General features: G+C 42.2%; 1 protein-coding gene across 2 annotated transcripts; it reads left to right on the top strand.

Moving 5' to 3' along the window:
• Positions 1-313: 313 nt before the first annotated feature.
• Positions 314-17,874, top strand: jupa (junction plakoglobin a). Of its 2 annotated transcripts, none has more exons than XM_026359979.1 (16): positions 314-894; positions 10,797-10,846; positions 11,199-11,363; positions 11,463-11,716; positions 11,802-12,040; positions 12,431-12,632; positions 12,971-13,115; positions 13,294-13,397; positions 13,513-13,851; positions 14,321-14,473; positions 14,586-14,705; positions 14,784-14,934; positions 15,408-15,529; positions 15,812-15,851; positions 16,517-16,655; positions 16,820-17,874. In XM_026359979.1, exons 2-15 carry the CDS (start codon positions 10,834-10,836, stop codon positions 16,648-16,650), a joined length of 2,181 nt encoding a protein of 726 aa, XP_026215764.1. In that variant the 5' UTR covers positions 314-894; positions 10,797-10,833; the 3' UTR covers positions 16,651-16,655; positions 16,820-17,874. The 2 variants fall into 2 exon arrangements, with proteins under 2 accessions (XP_026215764.1, XP_026215763.1); XM_026359978.1 differs by having other exon boundaries at positions 314-942.
• Positions 17,875-18,995: the final 1,121 nt, after the last annotated feature.

Genomic DNA, 18,995 nt, shown 5'->3' with positions numbered 1-18,995 from the left:
AAGAGCTGCTGTGCTGGATTAACAGCTTGTAATCAAATGACCAGTCAGATCATTTCTCAAGTGATAAAAATATCTTTCTTTGTCTGCTCCCTCCCACAGTCACTTGTGAGCCCATAAGAGCAGAACAGTCAGAAAAGGGAGTTTGTGTGAAACACATGATACACATGATACACACACACACACACACACACACACACACCATCCATCCATCATAAGCGTACAGTGGTCTGGAGCAGCTCCTCTTCCAGCGGATCGTTTCCCGGCTGCTGTGACTCATTTGCTTTCGTCTGGTTTCGTGCTGTCATCAAGGTGTGGTCTGTCAACATACAGGTGCACAAAATGGCTGGTCACACATGCCGGTGGTGCGGTGTTTATTAAAACGAGAATCCAGACGAATGACCTAATTGTCTTAGCTTCACACGTATAACACACATCACAGTTCATGTCGTGTTGTCCTGTGATCCTGTCCACTCTCCTCCATAGCTTCGTACTCTGCTCCTGTTGGAGCACAGTGGAGCACATACTGCACCTGTAATGTACCAGATCTATTATAACTAACAACTCAGTAATAGGAAAGTTATCTGCTGTGACTCTAACTGTACAAATCGACGTTGCCTGAACTTTTTGCCTTTTTCTTTTTCTTTTTTCTTTTGTCTTTTCTCCTTTTGCCGACAGCTCCCAGCGGTGGAACAGGCTCCAACTCGTCTCCCACCGCGCCGAGCTGTGGCAGGGTGGGGTCGCGGTGGTGAAGGCGGAGTCTGGCGCTGAGGTGACGCTGCTTTTCGCTGGGTTTGGTTCAGAGGACGGTGTCGGTCAGCGGCGGCGGCAGCAGCAGCAGACGACGGACGGACAGAGAGAGAAGTGAAGGAAGGAGCAGCCGAGGAAAACAGCCCGGTAACGTGGAATAATCTGAGACGCTTCACCGCGTTTTCTTCTTTCCAGGTAAGCTCCACTGAACGCGCCTTTACTTTGTCTCCCAGTTTTTAAACTGCTCCTCTTTGTTTGTTTTCTGTTTTTGTTATTGTGTCTTGTTTTGTTTTTTTCCTGTTTCTGCGTATCGGGAACTCCTGCCCTGCTTTCTACACCAGTGGAAATGTTTGTTTGGTTACATCTTGTCCTCTTTTCTTGGCTCTGTGCGAACCCAGCCGTGCGTCTGGAGTAGGATTTCCGCATGCCTCGCACTGCTGTTCTAGTACAACGCGAGCTCCGTGGCCAACAAAAGTTTTCTTTCTTACGTCAAAGTGTGATTTATTTGTTTATTCACTCATGTATAGTCCTTCAAAGTGCCAAAGAGCTCGTTCTGACGATTCGTGACGACGTTTGGTGACAGTATCGATCGCTCACCTTGACGTCACTTGTCAGTAGAGTCCCCGGGGATCGAGTGGGTGCCACCTTACATTTAGTGTTAGTGTGTGAGTTTGTTGGATGTGCTCAATTGAAAGGAAGAACAATTAGAATTTGTGCAAGAGAGATGCAATTTTGTCACATAACACGTAAGCAGTACTATACACTTGAATAGTCCAATTGCCAATAATTGACTCATAATTACAAACAATATACTTTCTCGTCTGTGACAATGAATTATATTATATTTGGGTTTGGACTTTTATTTTGGGATTGTGCAACACAATTTATTTCACGTTTTCCAACATCTCATAGACCAACAGTTAGTCAAATCAACAATCAACACAGTAACAGTTAACAATGGAGTCAATAAAACATGGTTAAATAACAATCACGATTGATTAATGATGAGCTAATTGTGCGTGGGGGAGGTGGAGGTGAGCATAGGGGTGGCTCCTTGACGCACATGTGTAATGTACGACAGTTGATCTTGAATGGCAGCTTTAACTTGTGTTGGTGCAGCCATAGCACCCCTTCCACTGTCACTGCCGCTGTTGGTGGTGTTTCCAAATCTCCCATGATGTCATTACCTTTGCAGATGTTCCAAACTTGACAGCGCAGCCAGATCTTCTTAGTGAACACTGGCGGACAAATGTCTTTGACTTGATTTCTTTAATAAATCTAGTGGAATCAGCATCTGGTTGAAATTACTTTTATCTTATCTGCTTTTTTATTATTTGATTAAGTTGTTACGTCCTCCATCGCCAACTTTAAAATGAAGTCAAATTTGACATGGTCACATGGGAATTAGAAGTTAAACAGCTTTTCTTCAAAACTGAGCCTCACCCACAGTCAGACACTAAATTACTTTACCTACCAATCTTTTGTTTGAATTCCCAGTGAGGTGCATCATCACGAAGCACCGAGAACAGAGCAAAACAACTCTGCGGCATCCTGATTGTTTCTAGATCAGTTCGTCCAGCTGCAGTTGGTGAATGTGTGTCAGGTTGAATAGCTTAGGGTGCCCCGATACTTTCTCTTAGTCAAGCCTCGCTGAGCTTGCCCTGTATCTCCAAGTAGTGCAGCAGCAGACAACACCCTGGTTGGAAAGCTGTTCCTGTGTGCCCTCAGGGCAGAGGGTGGATGAGTGGTGGGACAGCCGAGGGTGGGGGGTGACTCACTGTAGATTTCACAGCTACAGCTGTGGTGGCATGATGATAATCCCCCCCCTCCTGCGTAATTCCCTGATACTGTCCTACATTAGCAAAGCAAGAGGCCAGGAGATCCTTCAGTGTATAAATAGGTCTTCACTTTGCATAGGGGATTATTGTATGGCACATGTCCTAACCTCTCCATTTACTTTGAATTATTTCTTTCTCCGTGGATCTTACTTCATCTTAGTCTCTGTCCAGTGGTGCCTGACTGTGAGGCTCCATTAGATCTATTCAGGTCGCACGTTGTGTGACCTGCTCCGTGTTTGCATATCACCTGCCTCTGTGTTTAACCGTTCCCATGGAGAAGGGGACGTTGAGAGATAAGGTTTCCCATCAGCACCGATCAAGGTCTTTGTGGCTGAAGTCAAAGGGAAAGCGATGTGACAAAGCACCAAAATCTGTATAGAGTTAACTTCCAGGGGCTTAAAAGGAAATTGTTATCAGCTGTCAAGCCGAAGCAGACTCCTTCAACCCTGTAGCCTCCAGACAATGTGCGCTTGATTCATTATTGTCTCTGACCAGCAAGAAATCAGTGATAATCACCTTTTAAATGGAAGGCTTTAATTAATCAAAATAAACAAGCCAAACCTGAACATTAGATTTCCTGTTGAGTCAGTTCAGCTGAAGAATTTTAACTCTCTTTCTTCAGAATTGATATGGTAATTATGTAATTGGCAGTGTAATCTGAAAACATGTAATCATGCAGAAGGGTTCAGCAGTCAATGATGCTTCTAGCAGAGTGCTGAGATTTTATGTGGGCAAGTAGAGCTGACACTGCCCAGCTGAACCTGACAGTCACTGTAATTAATTATTTACTTTCAACAGTTCTCTTGAATGGATCAAACCAGGACAAGAAAATCTCCCTTACTTAAAATGTCAAAGGCCTAATGTCTGTTTCTTCCTGCCAGGTTGGTGACTTCAAGTCAGCTTCCATCAAAGCTTTGTCCAAAACACCCACGCAATCAGTGTAGCACGCCAGAAATAGCTGGTTCTGTTTTCTTCATGAATACATTACCACTGATTATTTTTTCATTACTGATGATGTATCCAAGCAGGGAGGAAGTGAAATGGGTTCCAGCACTGACTCAAAAGACAAAGTTTTCACAGTTGGATGATTTGGCTGAGCTGTGCTTCTCAGCATAGTGGCTCTGATGAGTCCTGTGGTGTCTGTTTTTCTTCTTCTCCTCCTCCCTGTCACTTAATTGCACTTCTATGAGAGCTTGAGGAAATTCTTAAGGGTGTGGCTGAAACAGAAAGTAAAGCATGAGGGAGGCTTAACTTTCTGAGTTGATTTTGCATACCGTCACTGTTGAGAGAAATTTCTTCGAGTTTTTTGTTGTTTTCTTTCTTTCGCTTTGAAAAATGTCATGCTCTCATGTGTTGAGAAAGTTGCGCAACATTTGGGCCTGTGAATAACTGGAAGATGTGTGAGTTTAAGGCAATAAAGGTCATTATTCTTCCCTATTTGTTTCTTTTTTTCTTTCTTAACAAAAACAGTCTACAAAACGAATGATATCATGTTGTCACAGTAAGTAATTTTGTGTTTCCTTTGTCTTTTGTTTTAGTTGTGGTTTGTTTATAGGATGTCAAACTTTGAACTTGTCAGGTGAACCTTTAGTTCTTTACTTCGAGGTCCCTTTAGACTTTTTGCCCTGCTCTCCAAAGCACCCTGCTGCACTCCCTCGTGCCTCTAATCTCCCTGAAAAATTAATCATCTGTCACATCGCCTCAGCGCTCAGCTGCACACTGATGCGTAGCACTGGCGGTTCAAGAATAAAAACTTCTGTCTGGGCCTTTAAACACGGCTTTGCAGTGAAGCAGTGTTGGCCACCAAACTTGGCTTGGGAACACACAGAGCCATCTTGATGTGTTTCAGCCTTTTTGGTGGCATCCAGTGGGGATACTTGAAACTGGGTTTCCTTTTCAATGTGACAGCAGTCAGTGGGACAATGCGGCTACTCTTTTCCTCTCTACTCCAAACAAAGTAACACAGGAGCTCTCTGTGCTGCATCAGAGACATAGTTCATCCTCTTCCTTCCTTCCCTCTACTTATTATAGTTACAAAGATAAAATCACTGTGTTCATCATCACAGTCTGTGCACCATAGTAAATGAGAATCCCATTCTTGGAATAAACAAAGTTAAAGTAAAGTTGAAAGGAATCCAGCCATTTGATTTCCACATCTTTATGACATATTGTTCTCACAATATGGGAGACGATCTTTGGACCTGCGCCTGCTCCTCCCACACCATCTGATACAGTGTTTTGTGAACTTTGTTGCCGTGCGAGCTTTGCGAATGAGGGTTTATTGCTACACAGGGTACACCCCTTTTTACTCATTCCCTGCTTATTTATCAGCTTCTTGTAACTTGATCCTGCTCTGCACTCAGCCACCTCCTCCGAGACAGCTCACATTTCCTTTGATTCACAATGAGATCCCACAGGGAGTCAACAACTACACACCAGTTTACAGCCACCACACTAATATTTCACTGGCCTAATTCTACTCATCCAAGTAGCTGCACTGAGTCAACGGACAGATCTAGGGGCCATTATTATTCTGCTGCTTATTTTTATTCATTGGCTGTGGTTTATTGTGTTGTTGGGAATGTTTCCAGATCAGGCAGGGAAGGGGAGCATGCTGTGCTGTATCTGCCACATTTACACAAATTCAGTTTGTGTGTTGCACAAGAGGGCACCGGCTGTATCTTATTGTCAGTTCTTTCTCTGTGGGCTTTTGGCATCACGACATTGCTATGTTCTGGATTTTATCAACTGCCTGTTACAGTCAATTGACAAATGCTCTCTCTCTCTCTCTCTCTCTCTCTCTCTCTCTCTCTCTCCTCCTCCCTCCCTGTGTCTCTCAGAGTGAGCGATTTTACAAAACATGGACTGAAAGCTGTGAAGCTGTGACTTCTTTCTCAACTTAGCACATGACGTGATTCAACATACAGTAGTTTGTCAATATCATTTAGTGTATACAGTATTTATGAATGGTTGTGAAAGTACAACTTCTTCTTTAAACTTCCCCTCTCTTACCGGACTGGCCAGCTGTGCTGGTGAGTCAGATAATGTTGACCACCACTTCCTGTCACCCACCACAATAAATCCATTAGCTGTGCACCACTTCACATCCTCCCTTATTGATTTAAAATGAACCGCTATCCAGTTAGATGCTTCCATCTCGGCACCATAACAGCTATTGTTGGATGGGTGTGGGGATATGGGACATGTGGTTTGGTGACTAGGAGTGTTAGTGGGGGTGTTAAGCTGTATCCCAGTGGGACAGCTGAACCCCGACAGTGGAGAAAAGACGCAGAGAGCACAATGTCAACTACAGCCTGTCTGCGCTGCAGGCTCAGCTGGCTGCACTGGCCATTTCCTGTGTCAGGATGATTGGGCTATGTGAGTGCAGTGTGTTGTGTTAAAGTCATCTGGGAAATAGTTTATTCCAATAGAAGTATGTGTTGCTTGTCGGGGGACATATGACTGTGTGTCTGTGTGCGTGTGTGGGAAGGATCGGCAGATAAGGAGAGATAGCCTATATGTCAAATAGGTCAAATACTTGATCTGTTTCTCTGCAGATGGTGCAGGAAGCATTACAGATGTGTGGTAACATAATCTGCTTTATTTGTATGTCAGCCTGAACATGGCATTAGCACGCCTGTAAGAATTCAGAGGTCGTGTTTCTACAACAAAGCTATAATGTCCTGAAAACTGTGAGACCATTCAAGTTCAACAACAAATGATGCATTCTTGATTCCCTTTTATTGAGAAGGGAGTGAAAGGAAACATTCGAGTTAATTAGCCTTTTAGAAGAAGATGAGCTGAGATTATTTATACTTGTATAATACAAAAATATGAAGCTGCAACCAGGAAGATCTTTGACTTAGTGTAAGAACAACAGGTACCTACAGGTGTTTGTCATTGTTAAACTTACATTTTTGTATGAACTAAAAAGGTACTGGTAGATACAGCTGACCTTTAGACACAGACTGGCTCGTTTAATGCTAAAATATGCCAACTGGTTAGTGGCTGCAGTAACATTAAGCATACATATTTAACAGTGATATCAATCGTCAACACTCAAAATAAACCCATCTCCGAAAATGTCAAACTTTTTCTTTAAACTTGATTTAAATAGCTTAGTACTTAAACTTAATACATGTGAGCAGGGTTATATAAGCTTAGCAGACACCAATGCTCAGTAAAATGTTACTTACACCCCTGTCTGTCAGACAGGCATAAAACTAAATAATAGATTGCTGCACACACAAATGTATATTAGAAACCACTTCGAAAAATGACCAGAGTTCATCTCCAGGCCCCTGGACCTCTTCCCTGATCTGATTCATTCCTGCTGTGATAAAAAGAAAGAGAAAGGGAGCCAGCTTAGACCTGTTGGAATGCTTTTTTCATAACTATACGCAGAATAACTTATTAATTATTGGGAGGAGACACTGAAGAGAATAAAATGTTACAGCCCCTCTAGCCATTAGGTGTATTCAGCCTCGCCCAGTTTGCTCATACACCCACGCACTCTGCTGCCACACCCATGTTAAGAGGTTGTCACTGCTGAGGAGACACTCCCTGTCTGACAAGGGGGGGTATGACGGATAATTCTCATGAATGTGAACAGTTTCCCATCCATTGTGACAATAGGCAATATTCACATAGTATCTGTTAGTTTCTGCAATTTATGCATGAGTCACTGAGTTTATTTTACAGTAGTTTAGTGTGGGAAGAGTGTAAACTTTTGTCAGTTCAACAATAATGGTTGGACACAGAGTGAAGACTTTATGTTAGTGTGGAATGTTACACCAGCATTACAATATTGGGTGCTGAACACTATTCGTCTCTGCTTCTGTGTTGCAACTTGCTGACTGGCAGCTTTTACTGATACACATTCCTGGTTTTACTGTGCAATTTGTTTTGTCAGATCCCACTGAAGTCATCCACAGGGGCTGTTGCTTAACAAGATAGTGGGAGGTGACGGTCATGAGATGTGTTTTCCTAAGTAAAAACTCTAGCTTCCATGTTGCTGCATGTTGGCGTGGGTGGATAGATCGTAATGGTAATGACGATGATAGAGCAGTGTACAGTGAGAGTGAGAGCATGCATCATCCACTGAAAGAGGGCAAAGTCCAGTCAAAGTACACAACAGAGCCAGCAGCTTTTCATCAGAACTGAACAATAGGGTAAGGATCGGATCAGATAAACCTAATTGCTCAGTTTAACTGTCACCATAGTATACAAGTAAAAGTTTTCGTTCTGCTTTTTTTTTTTTTCATTTCTGTAAATGATTTTTTTAAAAGAGTTAATTATTTTTAGTTAGAATATACTCATAAGCAATGAGGGTGAGGTGAGGGGAAAAAAATCCTTAGAAAACCCAAGAGGGAACGGCACCTAACATTAAACAAGTGAGCCGAGCTTCAGACATCAGATGGGTCAGCAGATAAAACCCCCACAGTACCACGCCTGAGCAGAGGCCTGGTTACCTAGGCGATGTGCGGAGCTTGTCGCAGCATTGCAACAGTTGGCTGAACCCGCTGCCTCGCCCAGGAAAACAAAGACTACACAAACACTGTCCCTCATTTACAGAGATTTCTGTGGACGCTGTGCATGCTGTAGTTTGATATGAGTTAGCGGTGAATCTAAATGTTTTTAGATTTTCTGTTAAAGGCTTAGGGGAACAAAGAGCTTAGAGCTTGTGTCAATATTTTCTCCTTACCATGCAGATCAACAGATAAAGCGTCATTAGTCACCTCATCTTGATGAGAAAGTGCTTGTTTTCAAAGAGAGGCCACACCTTTAGTTAGAAAGGTAGGCAGTATGCAGTGAAGTTAGTCTGCAGTTAGTTTCTGTCTATGTAATGAATCATTCGTGCATTATCTGCAAGGCAGCATGTAGCTGCAAGTACAGACAGTCTTCTGGGGCCTGGTCCTGCAGGATCTCATGCCAGACTGACTACAACTGACACTCAATGAGCTGCCGTTCACTGTGAAAGTATCTTACAAGAACATCGGTTTCAAGTGAACATATTTTAAACACATGTTCTTCCACATTAAATAACACACAAAGGCCCAGAAAAAACATGTGGGGACTTGCAACTTGTTTTGAGTCTATCAACGTGTCAGAAAGAGAGAGAAAACAATGACAAACACAAACTAATGAGAAACATGCACACTTTTTCTTATTGTCAGTTCAAATTCTTCCTCGTACAAATTGTAATGGAAAACAAAGCCCATTGCAGGAGCTGTAGTAAACGGCTCACACACCAGTACACATACAGAGTGATGCCTGGGGGAGAAAAAGTGGGCTGTGCCTGCTGAGGGACTTTAACACAACACAACACATACTTATGCAAAAGCCAGAGGGCAAAAAAATGAGGGAGTGGCGTTTTACTGATGCATCGTGAATTGCTCCATTGCAAGGCAGAGATAGAAAGCTGTTCGTCGTTCCTTCCAAACTCACTGTTCAAGTATGTGATAATAGTTCTCACTACATTGATACGTTGTGCTAGTATATGTTCTGCAAAGTTTATCGCGAGGTTAGGCAAAGGTGTTTAAATGTCTATAGCTGCCAACACAGCAACTTGACACTCTGGCACTTAGCCCTGATTTGTTTTATTGGTAGTAAAGACAGAAGATAAGCACAGTTGATTATTGCTTGGACTCGCATTGGAAGCTATAACCAGCTGTCACACAAAAGAGCTTCAAGGGTGGAAGTATTTTTCCATTGTCAGATGAAGCCTTTGTTTGTTGCCTTTGCCATGTGTAGAGCCCCACGGCAATTCAAGTGCATCTGCAGTGTCTGCAGAAATCACCAAAGATGGTCTCAACGTGTACACACACACACACACACACACACAAGCACAATACACAAGAGCAATGTGCTCAGCAATGAATCCTGTCAGTAACAGTCAAACATCTGAAAACACTTGTAACTAGCACCGAGAGCTAGAAGAGTTTTCTGTGATTAAGAGGATTTCTGTGAAGATGTTTTGTATCTCAAAACTGAAAACATTCACGTATGTTCTAAGAACAAGAAGTTATTTTGGGTCTGTGGAGCCTTATATAAGCATAATGTGTTTTTGTTTATTTTATGTGGCTCTATATTTAAAATATGAAAATTAGTATTTTAAAGCTCATAATTACCCACATTGTTCCTGCAGGTAGTAGCATGCGTGAACACATTTAATGGTGAAGTGCATTAAAAGTGCACTAGGTCTTTATATCAACATTTATTTTACTTGAAAATCCTGTAGGACGTCTTTGTGAGCACTGAAAACTTGAGTAAATGTATCTAGAGGAGTGATGATAAACGCAAAATGATGTAGGAGGTGTAGAACAGACTTGCACCAACAAGTATCATGGCGGTTACGCAACCAACACTGTTAAAACTGCACAACGTTCCTAAATGTCAGGTTACTATAAATGTATTTAATGAGATTGTTAGATGGTATGTAGCAGTATTTCTGTGATCTCCACTGAGCGTAGAAAGATATCCTCTGTCAGTATAACATATCTTACAGCAGGGCAGACTTTTATTACTCATTGTCACATATTCATTCTTCACTCATACAATTACACATCATTTCTAATAGCTGTTGTAGATGTGTCTGACCCCCATGATGTATTATTCTATTCAGTCTTCAGATGACTTACACTAATGTGCAGTGTATTATTCTTCTACTGTCTTCTGCGTCTTTGTATATTTACACTTTTGTGTAAGGGCTCCTGCAACACTGAGTATCAATCTATCCATTTGACATGAGGCAAACTAAAGTTAAAGTGAAGTTTCAGGCGTTTTCCCTGTGGTTTTGGCTCCAGCATGATGAGAAGTATGTTCACTGTTTGCGCACACACACTCCTCCAATAGACTCAAAACCTGATGAGCAGGTTCCTGATTGCAGTGTGTCAAAGCAGGCTGCTCCCACGGCTGTATGGGTGGAGGCCCGGGGTGAAAGGTTAGCATTCCTGACTTACAGCTGTCCCTGCAGTCTCTTCTCCCCTGTGAGCCGCTGCTGCTGCTCTTTACTGTCATTTTCAGGTCAGGGTGCATGGCTGGGAGGGTGGGGGGGTTGCTGTCTTTAGATCTGTCACACTCTAGTAGCATAGTAGCGTGTTGTCTAAGAGAGCAGAAACTTTGCTGAAATATTTATTAATTCATGAAAAGATGCTGGCGTGTGGTGAAATTAATGTTGAAAATTCTGATTTTCTTTGTTTTGTTTTTTAGGTTAGCTCCATCGTTGTTTTGATAACGCGAGGAAAGGATGGCGATGCAAAGTAAGTCATTCAGCTCATTTTCTCCTAGCTCTTTTAATTTTAAGTTAAGTGTGGTCATTTTATCTTTCTTTTGATTTGTGCATTTATTTTGATTTGCTTGTAACCATACCAACTCATTTTTACAGTCTTTTCAAAGGACAGGAACATTTTAATCATGACCTTTCAAACTTCCATGTATTGTTTTCCTGTAGTTACAGTAGATCAAGGTCACTTCCGTAAGAGATAAGCAAAGGTTACTTCCATAAAAGTGTTTTGTGTGGTGCAGACGTAAAGCACACCTCCACTGGGGGGTAAAAATAGGGGAAAACATGCAAAATACTGTGATTGTGATTGCTCTCGTCATGCTTTGTAGTGGGTGACCTAGATAGTGGCATGGTGAAGGTGACAGAGTGGCAGCAGACGATGTATGGCTTAGACTCTGGAATCCAGTCGGGAGCCACCACAGTCAGAGATGACGACAGGGAATATACCACCTCCAAACACTACACCATGACCACCGTCACAAGGGAAGAGCCTGGTAAGACATCAAGCCAACAGTTATCTACTGCACAATATGTAGCACTACAGCATTTGCCTTCATTACAGAACATCTATTTACCAATTTGTCCCTTCATAGATTTGGATGTCAAGTACGCCATGACCAGAGCACAGCGGGTACGGGCTGCCATGTTCCCAGAGACACTGGAGGAAGGCACCACGATCCTGTCTACTCAGACAGACTCGTCCCAGATGACCAACGTCCAGAGGCTGGCTGAGCCCTCTCAGATGCTCAAGACAGCCATCATCCATCTGATCAACTACCAGGACGACGCTGAGCTGGCCACCCGTGCAGTGCCTGAGCTCACTAAACTGCTCAATGATGAAGACCAGGTCAGGAACATGTCTGAACACATGTACGTATATTAAATATGAAGCCAGATATTAACTCTCCTTTTTCTGCCTCACCTCTCTTCAGGTGGTGGTTAACAAGGCAGCACAGATTGTCAACCAGCTCACGCGCAAAGAGGCATCGCGCCGTGCTCTGATGCAGTCCCCTCAGATGGTGGCAGCGGTGGTGCGTGCCATGCAGAACACCAACGACATGGAAACTGCACGAACCACAGCCAGCATCCTCCACAACCTGTCCCACCAGAGAGAGGGCCTGCTCTCCATCTTCAAGTCCGGAGGCATCCCTGCTCTAGTCCGCATGCTCAGGTACTGCCAGAGAAAGAGAGCAAGCAGGCTGGTAGACTGATGACGTTTTCAACTCATGATCCCCTCTTATAGATAGTTTATTGTCCTTTTATTATAGTGTGGGTATAAAAGGAAATATGCAACCCAAAACGCCTTTTGGATAGACCTGCTGGAAAACACTATTGTTTCACACATTCTCTACATTGTTTGTTAAATTATTATTTTATTTAGTAAATAAAGAAAATGTGTTATATTAGATATAGATAGATAGATCCAACAAAAACATAAATAGAAAATAATATTTTAAGCATAACTTGAAATATTAGCGGTGAGGTATTTCATTTCCTTTAAAGTATAGAAATTAACATTATCTTGTGATATACACTTAACCTACCTGTCTCTCTTCCTCAGCTCTCCCATGGAGTCTGTGCTCTTTTACGCCATCACCACACTGCACAATCTGCTGCTCCACCAAGAGGGAGCCAAGATGGCCGTGCGTCTGGCCGACGGCCTCCAGAGGATGGTTCCTCTATTGAAGAAGAGCAACCCCAAGTTCTTGGCCATTACCACAGACTGCCTGCAGCTGCTGTCATATGGCAACCAGGAGAGCAAGGTGTGCAATTGTCAGATTCTGTGGTAGTACACATAATAAAATGGCGGGTACACTTCTTAGGAGTGGCATTGTAATGTGAGACAGTTGAAATTGTCCTGCTTGTGTTTACATGTGTTTTTTCTTGGGTGTGGCATGTGAACAGAGTTTTGGCACAGCACAGCTATGGGTGAGGTTATTTAATGGGTAGTCAAATGAGTTGAGTATTACCTGGTGTCAATCTGCGTAGACAAAAAAGGGCTTGAAAAGTGAAATATGTACATTTGTGAAAGGAAATTAAGAAGTTTAATCTGCCCTTAGTAGACCTACACATACTCAGAGACAGTCCCTCTGTTTCACAGCTGATCATCCTTGCCAACGGGGGTCCTGAGGGTCTTGTTCACATCATGAGAAACTACAGCTATGAGAAGCTCCTGTGGACCACAAGCCGTGTGCTCAAAGTCCTCTCTGTGTGCCCCAGCAACAAACCTGCCATTGTTGAGGCCGGTATGTAATCTATGTTGTCTATGTGAGCACACACCTGTGTGTACATGGATATCTATGCAGGCGTGTCCACTTTTTGTTACCTGAACTGTGGCTGATGACTTCTTATCAACCACAGCCCTAGATGACAGCACAATTTGTTAGATGTTGCCAAGAGACTTAGCTTCTCTCTTGTCTGCAGGTGGAATGCAGGCTCTGGGCAAACACCTCACAGGCTCCAGTCAGCGTCTGATGCAGAATTGCTTGTGGACGCTCAGGAACCTGTCTGATGCTGCCACCAAGCAGGTCTGTGTCCATGTTTACATCTTTTCTTCTTCTGCTCTTTTTGAACACCTTACTATCTACTTTATATCTACGGTGTATGCTGAACTGTCTGAAATCGCTCTCTTGTTGTTTCCAGGAGGGTATAGACAGCCTGCTGCAGGTGCTGGTTGGCCTGCTCAGTTCAGATGATCTCAACATGCTCACTTGTGCCACTGGCATCCTGTCTAATCTCACATGCAACAATGCCCACAACAAAACTCTGGTCACCCAGAGCAATGGTGTTGAGGCACTGATCCACGCCATACTGCGTGCCGGTGAGAAGGAGGATGTGACCGAACCTGCAGTTTGTGCTCTGCGTCACTTGACTTCGCGTCACCAGCACGCTGAGTTGGCACAGAATGCTGTGAGGAAACACTATGGCATCCCCGCCATCGTCAAGCTGCTCAACCAACCCTACTACTGGCCCGTTATCAAGGTAAGGGGAGGGAAGGATGGAGGGATAGGAGTAGGTTCCCAATTTGATTTGCTGGTTCAAGGAGAATAATGTGCAGAATCCGAGACCAATGGTAGACTGAACATAGTTGGTCTGAGGCAACATAAATGAACAACTGTTGTAAAATCACACTAATCAGTAATTGGGCTGGTCCAAAGATAAAGACTGGAGGCCATAATGGGAAGGACTGGACAGATGGACAAAGAGGATGGTAGACAGGGCAGAAGGCCAGGGTTTGTCAACCTGAAAGAGCATGAAATGCACATGACAGCAGGAACAGTATGTTTTACAAGATCAGCCTGTAGGTAACATACATAAAACACCTCTAAAGCCTTGTTATATCTCTAATGTGATGAACACTTGAAGTTGTTTGCCAGCCTTGTTTTATTCAATGACCATTAACAATGTACAGTGTCCCGATGACATCCTTGCCTCTCTTTCCTGTCTGAAGGCTGCGGTTGGCCTGGTCCGTAACTTGGCCCTGTGTCCAGAGAACCAGACCCCTCTGAGGGAAGCAGGAGCGATCCCTCGTCTGACCAACCTGCTGCTCAAAGCCCACCAAGATGCTCAGAAACACGACTCATCCAAACAGCAGACATACCAGGTGCAGTTTCATAGAATACTTAATGCTTCCTGAATTACTATGTGGGTGTTTAATGACTTGTGGTAGATTATTTACGTATTTTACTGTGATTCATTTTGATTTTTGTTCATAGGATGGAGTGAGGATGGAGGAGATTGTGGAGGGCAGCACAGGAGCGTTGCACATTCTGGCCAGAGATCCCATCAGCAGATCAGAGATCGCCAACCTGCAGACCATTCCTCTGTTTGTGCAGGTAACTGCAGTAGGCACACTTTATTGTGGTATTTCCTGTTAGTTTGTTCCAACTAATTTTCTTACTCCTTCTCTACAGTTGCTCTACTCTCCAGTGGATAATGTGAAGCGCGTGGCTGCAGGTGTCCTGTGCGAGCTAGCCCTCGACAAGCCGTCAGCTGAGGCCATTGACAGCGAGGGAGCGTCGGCTCCACTGATGGAGCTGCTGCACTCCAACAATGAGGGCATTGGTAGGACACACAGATAATGCACTGTGATTAGCTAATGTAGCATTTCATCATAGGTAGAAATCAGCAAAGTCAATATACTCAAGTGCTGTACTTACTGTAAGTGCAGTTTCCAGGTACTTCCACTGGAGATTCTCACATTTTTAAGACGTATACTTCAATGTAACAGGAATGTTTTTATGTACAATTGCACGTTAAATACATTTTGAGTCAAGATATTTTCTTTAATGTATCACTCTGGTGTGGTTAGTTTCTTGACAAGTAAAACAAACAACATATAACATGTTAGTGAGATTTGGATGTGTGCCTTACTTCGCCTCACTGAGGTGCCACTGAGTTTTTAGGTGGTTTGTTTGTTTTCTGTATTCTTCAGTACATCATATCTCACACATTTTGTGACCTAAATGACCTTGATTGTTGTTTAGGTTGATCGTAGTATTCCTTGCTTAAAAATATATTCTTTTTTCTCCCCTCAGCAACTTACGCTGCAGCTGTGCTCTTCCGTATCTCAGAGGACAAGAACTCAGACTACAAGAAGCGGGTGTCTGTGGAACTCACACATTCGCTGTTCAAACACGACCCCGCTGCCTGGGAGATGGTAAGTATCTGGCACCCTCCACTGTCAGCACATGAAAGCTGAACATCAACATCGAGTTGCTTTTAAGACATTTTTTAACTCCTTTTAATTCAGTTTGTTAATTCAGCATTTCTATATAATATTCACAGCACTGTATTATGGAATTTAAAGTAAGGAAGGAACTGATTTTTTATTATATATAGAATTTTAAGTACGGTAATTATATATGACTATTAACAAGCTTTCTATAAAAAAAAAGTGTTGACTTTATTTTACATTTGGTCTCTTGTGACCTTTCTGCAGGCTCACAACAGTGTCTCCATGGAAGTTCCCTACCCAGATGGTAAGTAACTATGGCTGAAATGTGCCTATGCAGCACATTGTTCAGCACTGGGTCACTCCACCACACTGTTAAATGTCTAATGTGTTAGCAGGTTGCTTCACAGGGGCTGCTTACAGATTATATTTACTAAAGAAACTAGTTTCTTTACTAGTTAAACAGAATTTGAGCAGCACATACTTCCCTTTTCAGATGAACTGTATATGTCAAAGTGAACACTTCAGGGCCTGATTCTTGTCTTGCTCACATCAGCCTTTGACTTATCTCCATGCTTCATGCTTCCATATTGCTGGTTGTATACATCTCTACTTCTAACTGCAGTTTCTCTCCACTGATCTCCGCTCTGAAGTTTTTATCTGTGTTTGCATCTTTCTATGAATTCCCTTCGTTTCCTTCTCTCCTGTTCTCCATTTATGGCCTTGGTATTTTGTGTGTCCTACTCTGAGCAGAGAAAAAGGATTAGCTTCACTTCCCTCTGTGATCACACTGTTCCAAAAAAGCACCTAAAATGTGGAAAATGTTGATGATTTCCACGAGCCTCTTTAGATTTCTACACTGTTGTTGCAACAGCAATAAATAAGCACTCCAAGCACAAGTGAAGCTAAATCCAAATGTAATCTGTCTGTCTTGTGTGCAGCTAGTAATACAAGCACATGTAACTCTTACAGAGCTGGATGCTGGTTTCCATAACTACGCAGCATATACAGGTGACATGGCTGTGGACGGCATGGATGGAAACATGATGTATGATGATTACCCAGGCAGCATGGCTTATGAGAGACATCCGTACCCTGAGCATTAATAAAGGTCAGCACACACCAACCCATTTGATTATGTTGTTCTAATTTAAAGCCAATAAAACTGTACGTTTAAAAGTTTGAAGGAAGTTGGTCATCTTTAATTCTGCAGAAATAATAAGTGATTTGGCTTTTTCTTTTTTTTTTCATGATGTTTTTCCTTTTTCCTTTTAGACCCAGAAGACAGAGGAGTAAAAATGCAGGCAGTGGAGCTGAAGTGAGATGTAATGGGGAGAGGAGGAGAATATAGTCATCAGTACAGATTTTTCCCTTTGCTCTCAGCCTGATGTAATATATGCAATTATCACTGAATACTGGACTCATAATCTCATAACAGGGCTCAACTTTGTTTTACAGCCTAATTTTGCTGATTTTTTTTTTTTTTTAATTGTGACAATGACGATGCTTGTAGGTTTTTGTTAGAGAACCTTCTACGAGTGTGTGAACGTGAGTGTGTGTGTGTGTGTGTGTGTGTGTGTGTGTGTGTGCGTGTGTGCGTGTGTGTTCTTGCTTTTGGGTGGGTGTTCTATGCCAAAGAGATTTTATTTTGTGATGATAATCATGTAGCTTCTGTTTTTTCTTTTTTCTTTTTTTTAATTGAGAAAAAGAAACAAATAACTAGAGTAATAGTTGAAAACACTGCCAGAGGGGGCTCGACGTGCACAGTGCACCTGCTCACTGCTCTGTTTCTTTCCTAACGCCTTCATAGCAGACACTTCTGTCTACTTTGTAGTTTTGACACTATATACTGTCAACTTTCTCCCGCTGTGACCTAAGAGTCAGCGAAACAGACTCTCTCACGTTCTTACAGCACTAACTCAGTAGGAGGAAATGTGGAGGTCTATGACGGACCTTTGAGAGAGCAGTGTAGGGCTGTCCCCACTCTCCTGTAATCAGCTGTAGGTGAACACAACGGTTGAATTTATGATTATTTCTCATCTTTTGTAAGTTATTTTCATGGATTAGGTTACATTGTTTAGCATATTAACAATGACGTCTTTGATTTTTAACCGATTTGATGAACAAAAGCTTGTATGTAACTGTAATAATTAGCAACTTACTGTAGGTAAAGTTTTAAAGATTGACTGATTCATTAGTCAACACGTGAGATGTAAAGATGGGGACAGCCCTACAGCTGGAGCAAACTACTGACAGGGAAATTTGTCTTTCTACTTAAAGAGTTTTTACTGAAATTTTGTTTAATAAAAATAAAGGATATATTAAACCTATCATGGTGTCAATGTTTTGTTTTTTTTATCAGAAATAATGTTCCTGCTTTAAATCTATTAAAACAAATATGAAGGGCTAATTACACGTTTGTTACATAAGATTGTTTGTGACATAGCAACAAATGTCCAGAATATTTCTGCATTCACAAGTTTCTTTTTGAAATAATCTTAGTGGTATATGATGTGGTCTGTGCAACACCTTTCCACATGCTAACAAAATATTCATGTTCAGGTTTTTCTCCCAAAATATAAGTGAAGGATCCTTGAAGGTTTTATGTCAGTACAAGCTCTTTACACAGAAAAAGCTTCCTGCTGGTCTTGGCTCATTAAAAGAGGTGATTACAAATATTCATGTATAGTAGTATTTGTTTTCTTTCAGTCTGTGTCAAACATAATCACCCATTAAACTGCAAGAACAAATATACAATAATTAATAGGTTAATATATAAACACTACAGTTTTCTTGTGTGTTTCATGGTAACCTGTCTGCTTTTAAAAACACTGAAGCTATGCTGTGAGAGAGAACAGCTCATCTGTCTTCCTCTGAGTATTTTCTATCTTAGCAGAGGCTTAAAGCGTCGGCTCTGTTCTCCCACTTTTCACCTGTCCACTCCTGATGCTGTTTCGTCGTGTCAATGGGACAGAAGGTGTCAGAAAATCTAACGTATTTAGTTTATTATTTAACCTTTTGCCTCGTAGAACGTCTCAGTTTTTCAATGATTCTCGCAGATTTCTTTCCTGCAGCTCTTTTTTTATTGCACTGTCAGCACTCCTGTGGACGATCAGTCCATTCATCTCCTTTTTTGTTTTACAGTTTTCAACATCTCTCTCTTTTACCACTTCTTCCTTCTCTGATCAATTTTTCAGAGGGTTGACAGTGTGTTTTTATTCTTGTTTCTGTGAGTCTGTGATCCAAAACAAATCTGGTTTTCCATGTGGATGACACTTTTCCATCTGTGCACATGGCAAACCAGCACAAATGTGGAAAATGTATGGGATCGGGTTTCTTCAAGGGTGCGGGGTATATCTGCTCCTCTCTGTTGTATTATGTTTCACAGGCAAATTAAACACTTACAAAACAAGAACAAGTGGTAGATTTAACCACAAGTTTTTGTCTGACT

The sequence above is a fragment of the Anabas testudineus genome, chromosome 1, assembly GCF_900324465.2.
Source record: "Anabas testudineus chromosome 1, fAnaTes1.2, whole genome shotgun sequence".
Classification (NCBI taxonomy): domain Eukaryota; kingdom Metazoa; phylum Chordata; class Actinopteri; order Anabantiformes; family Anabantidae; genus Anabas; species Anabas testudineus.
Note: the sequence above shows the minus strand (reverse complement) of the source record. Positions and strands in the feature narration are given on the sequence as shown.

Coding starts and splice junctions, on each gene's coding strand:
- jupa (XM_026359979.1), top strand. Junction 13,852..14,320: donor ACTACTGGCCCGTTATCAAG/GTAAGGGGAGGG, acceptor TCCTGTCTGAAG/GCTGCGGTTGGCCTGGTCCG. Junction 14,935..15,407: donor CTCCAACAATGAGGGCATTG/GTAGGACACACA, acceptor TTCTCCCCTCAG/CAACTTACGCTGCAGCTGTG.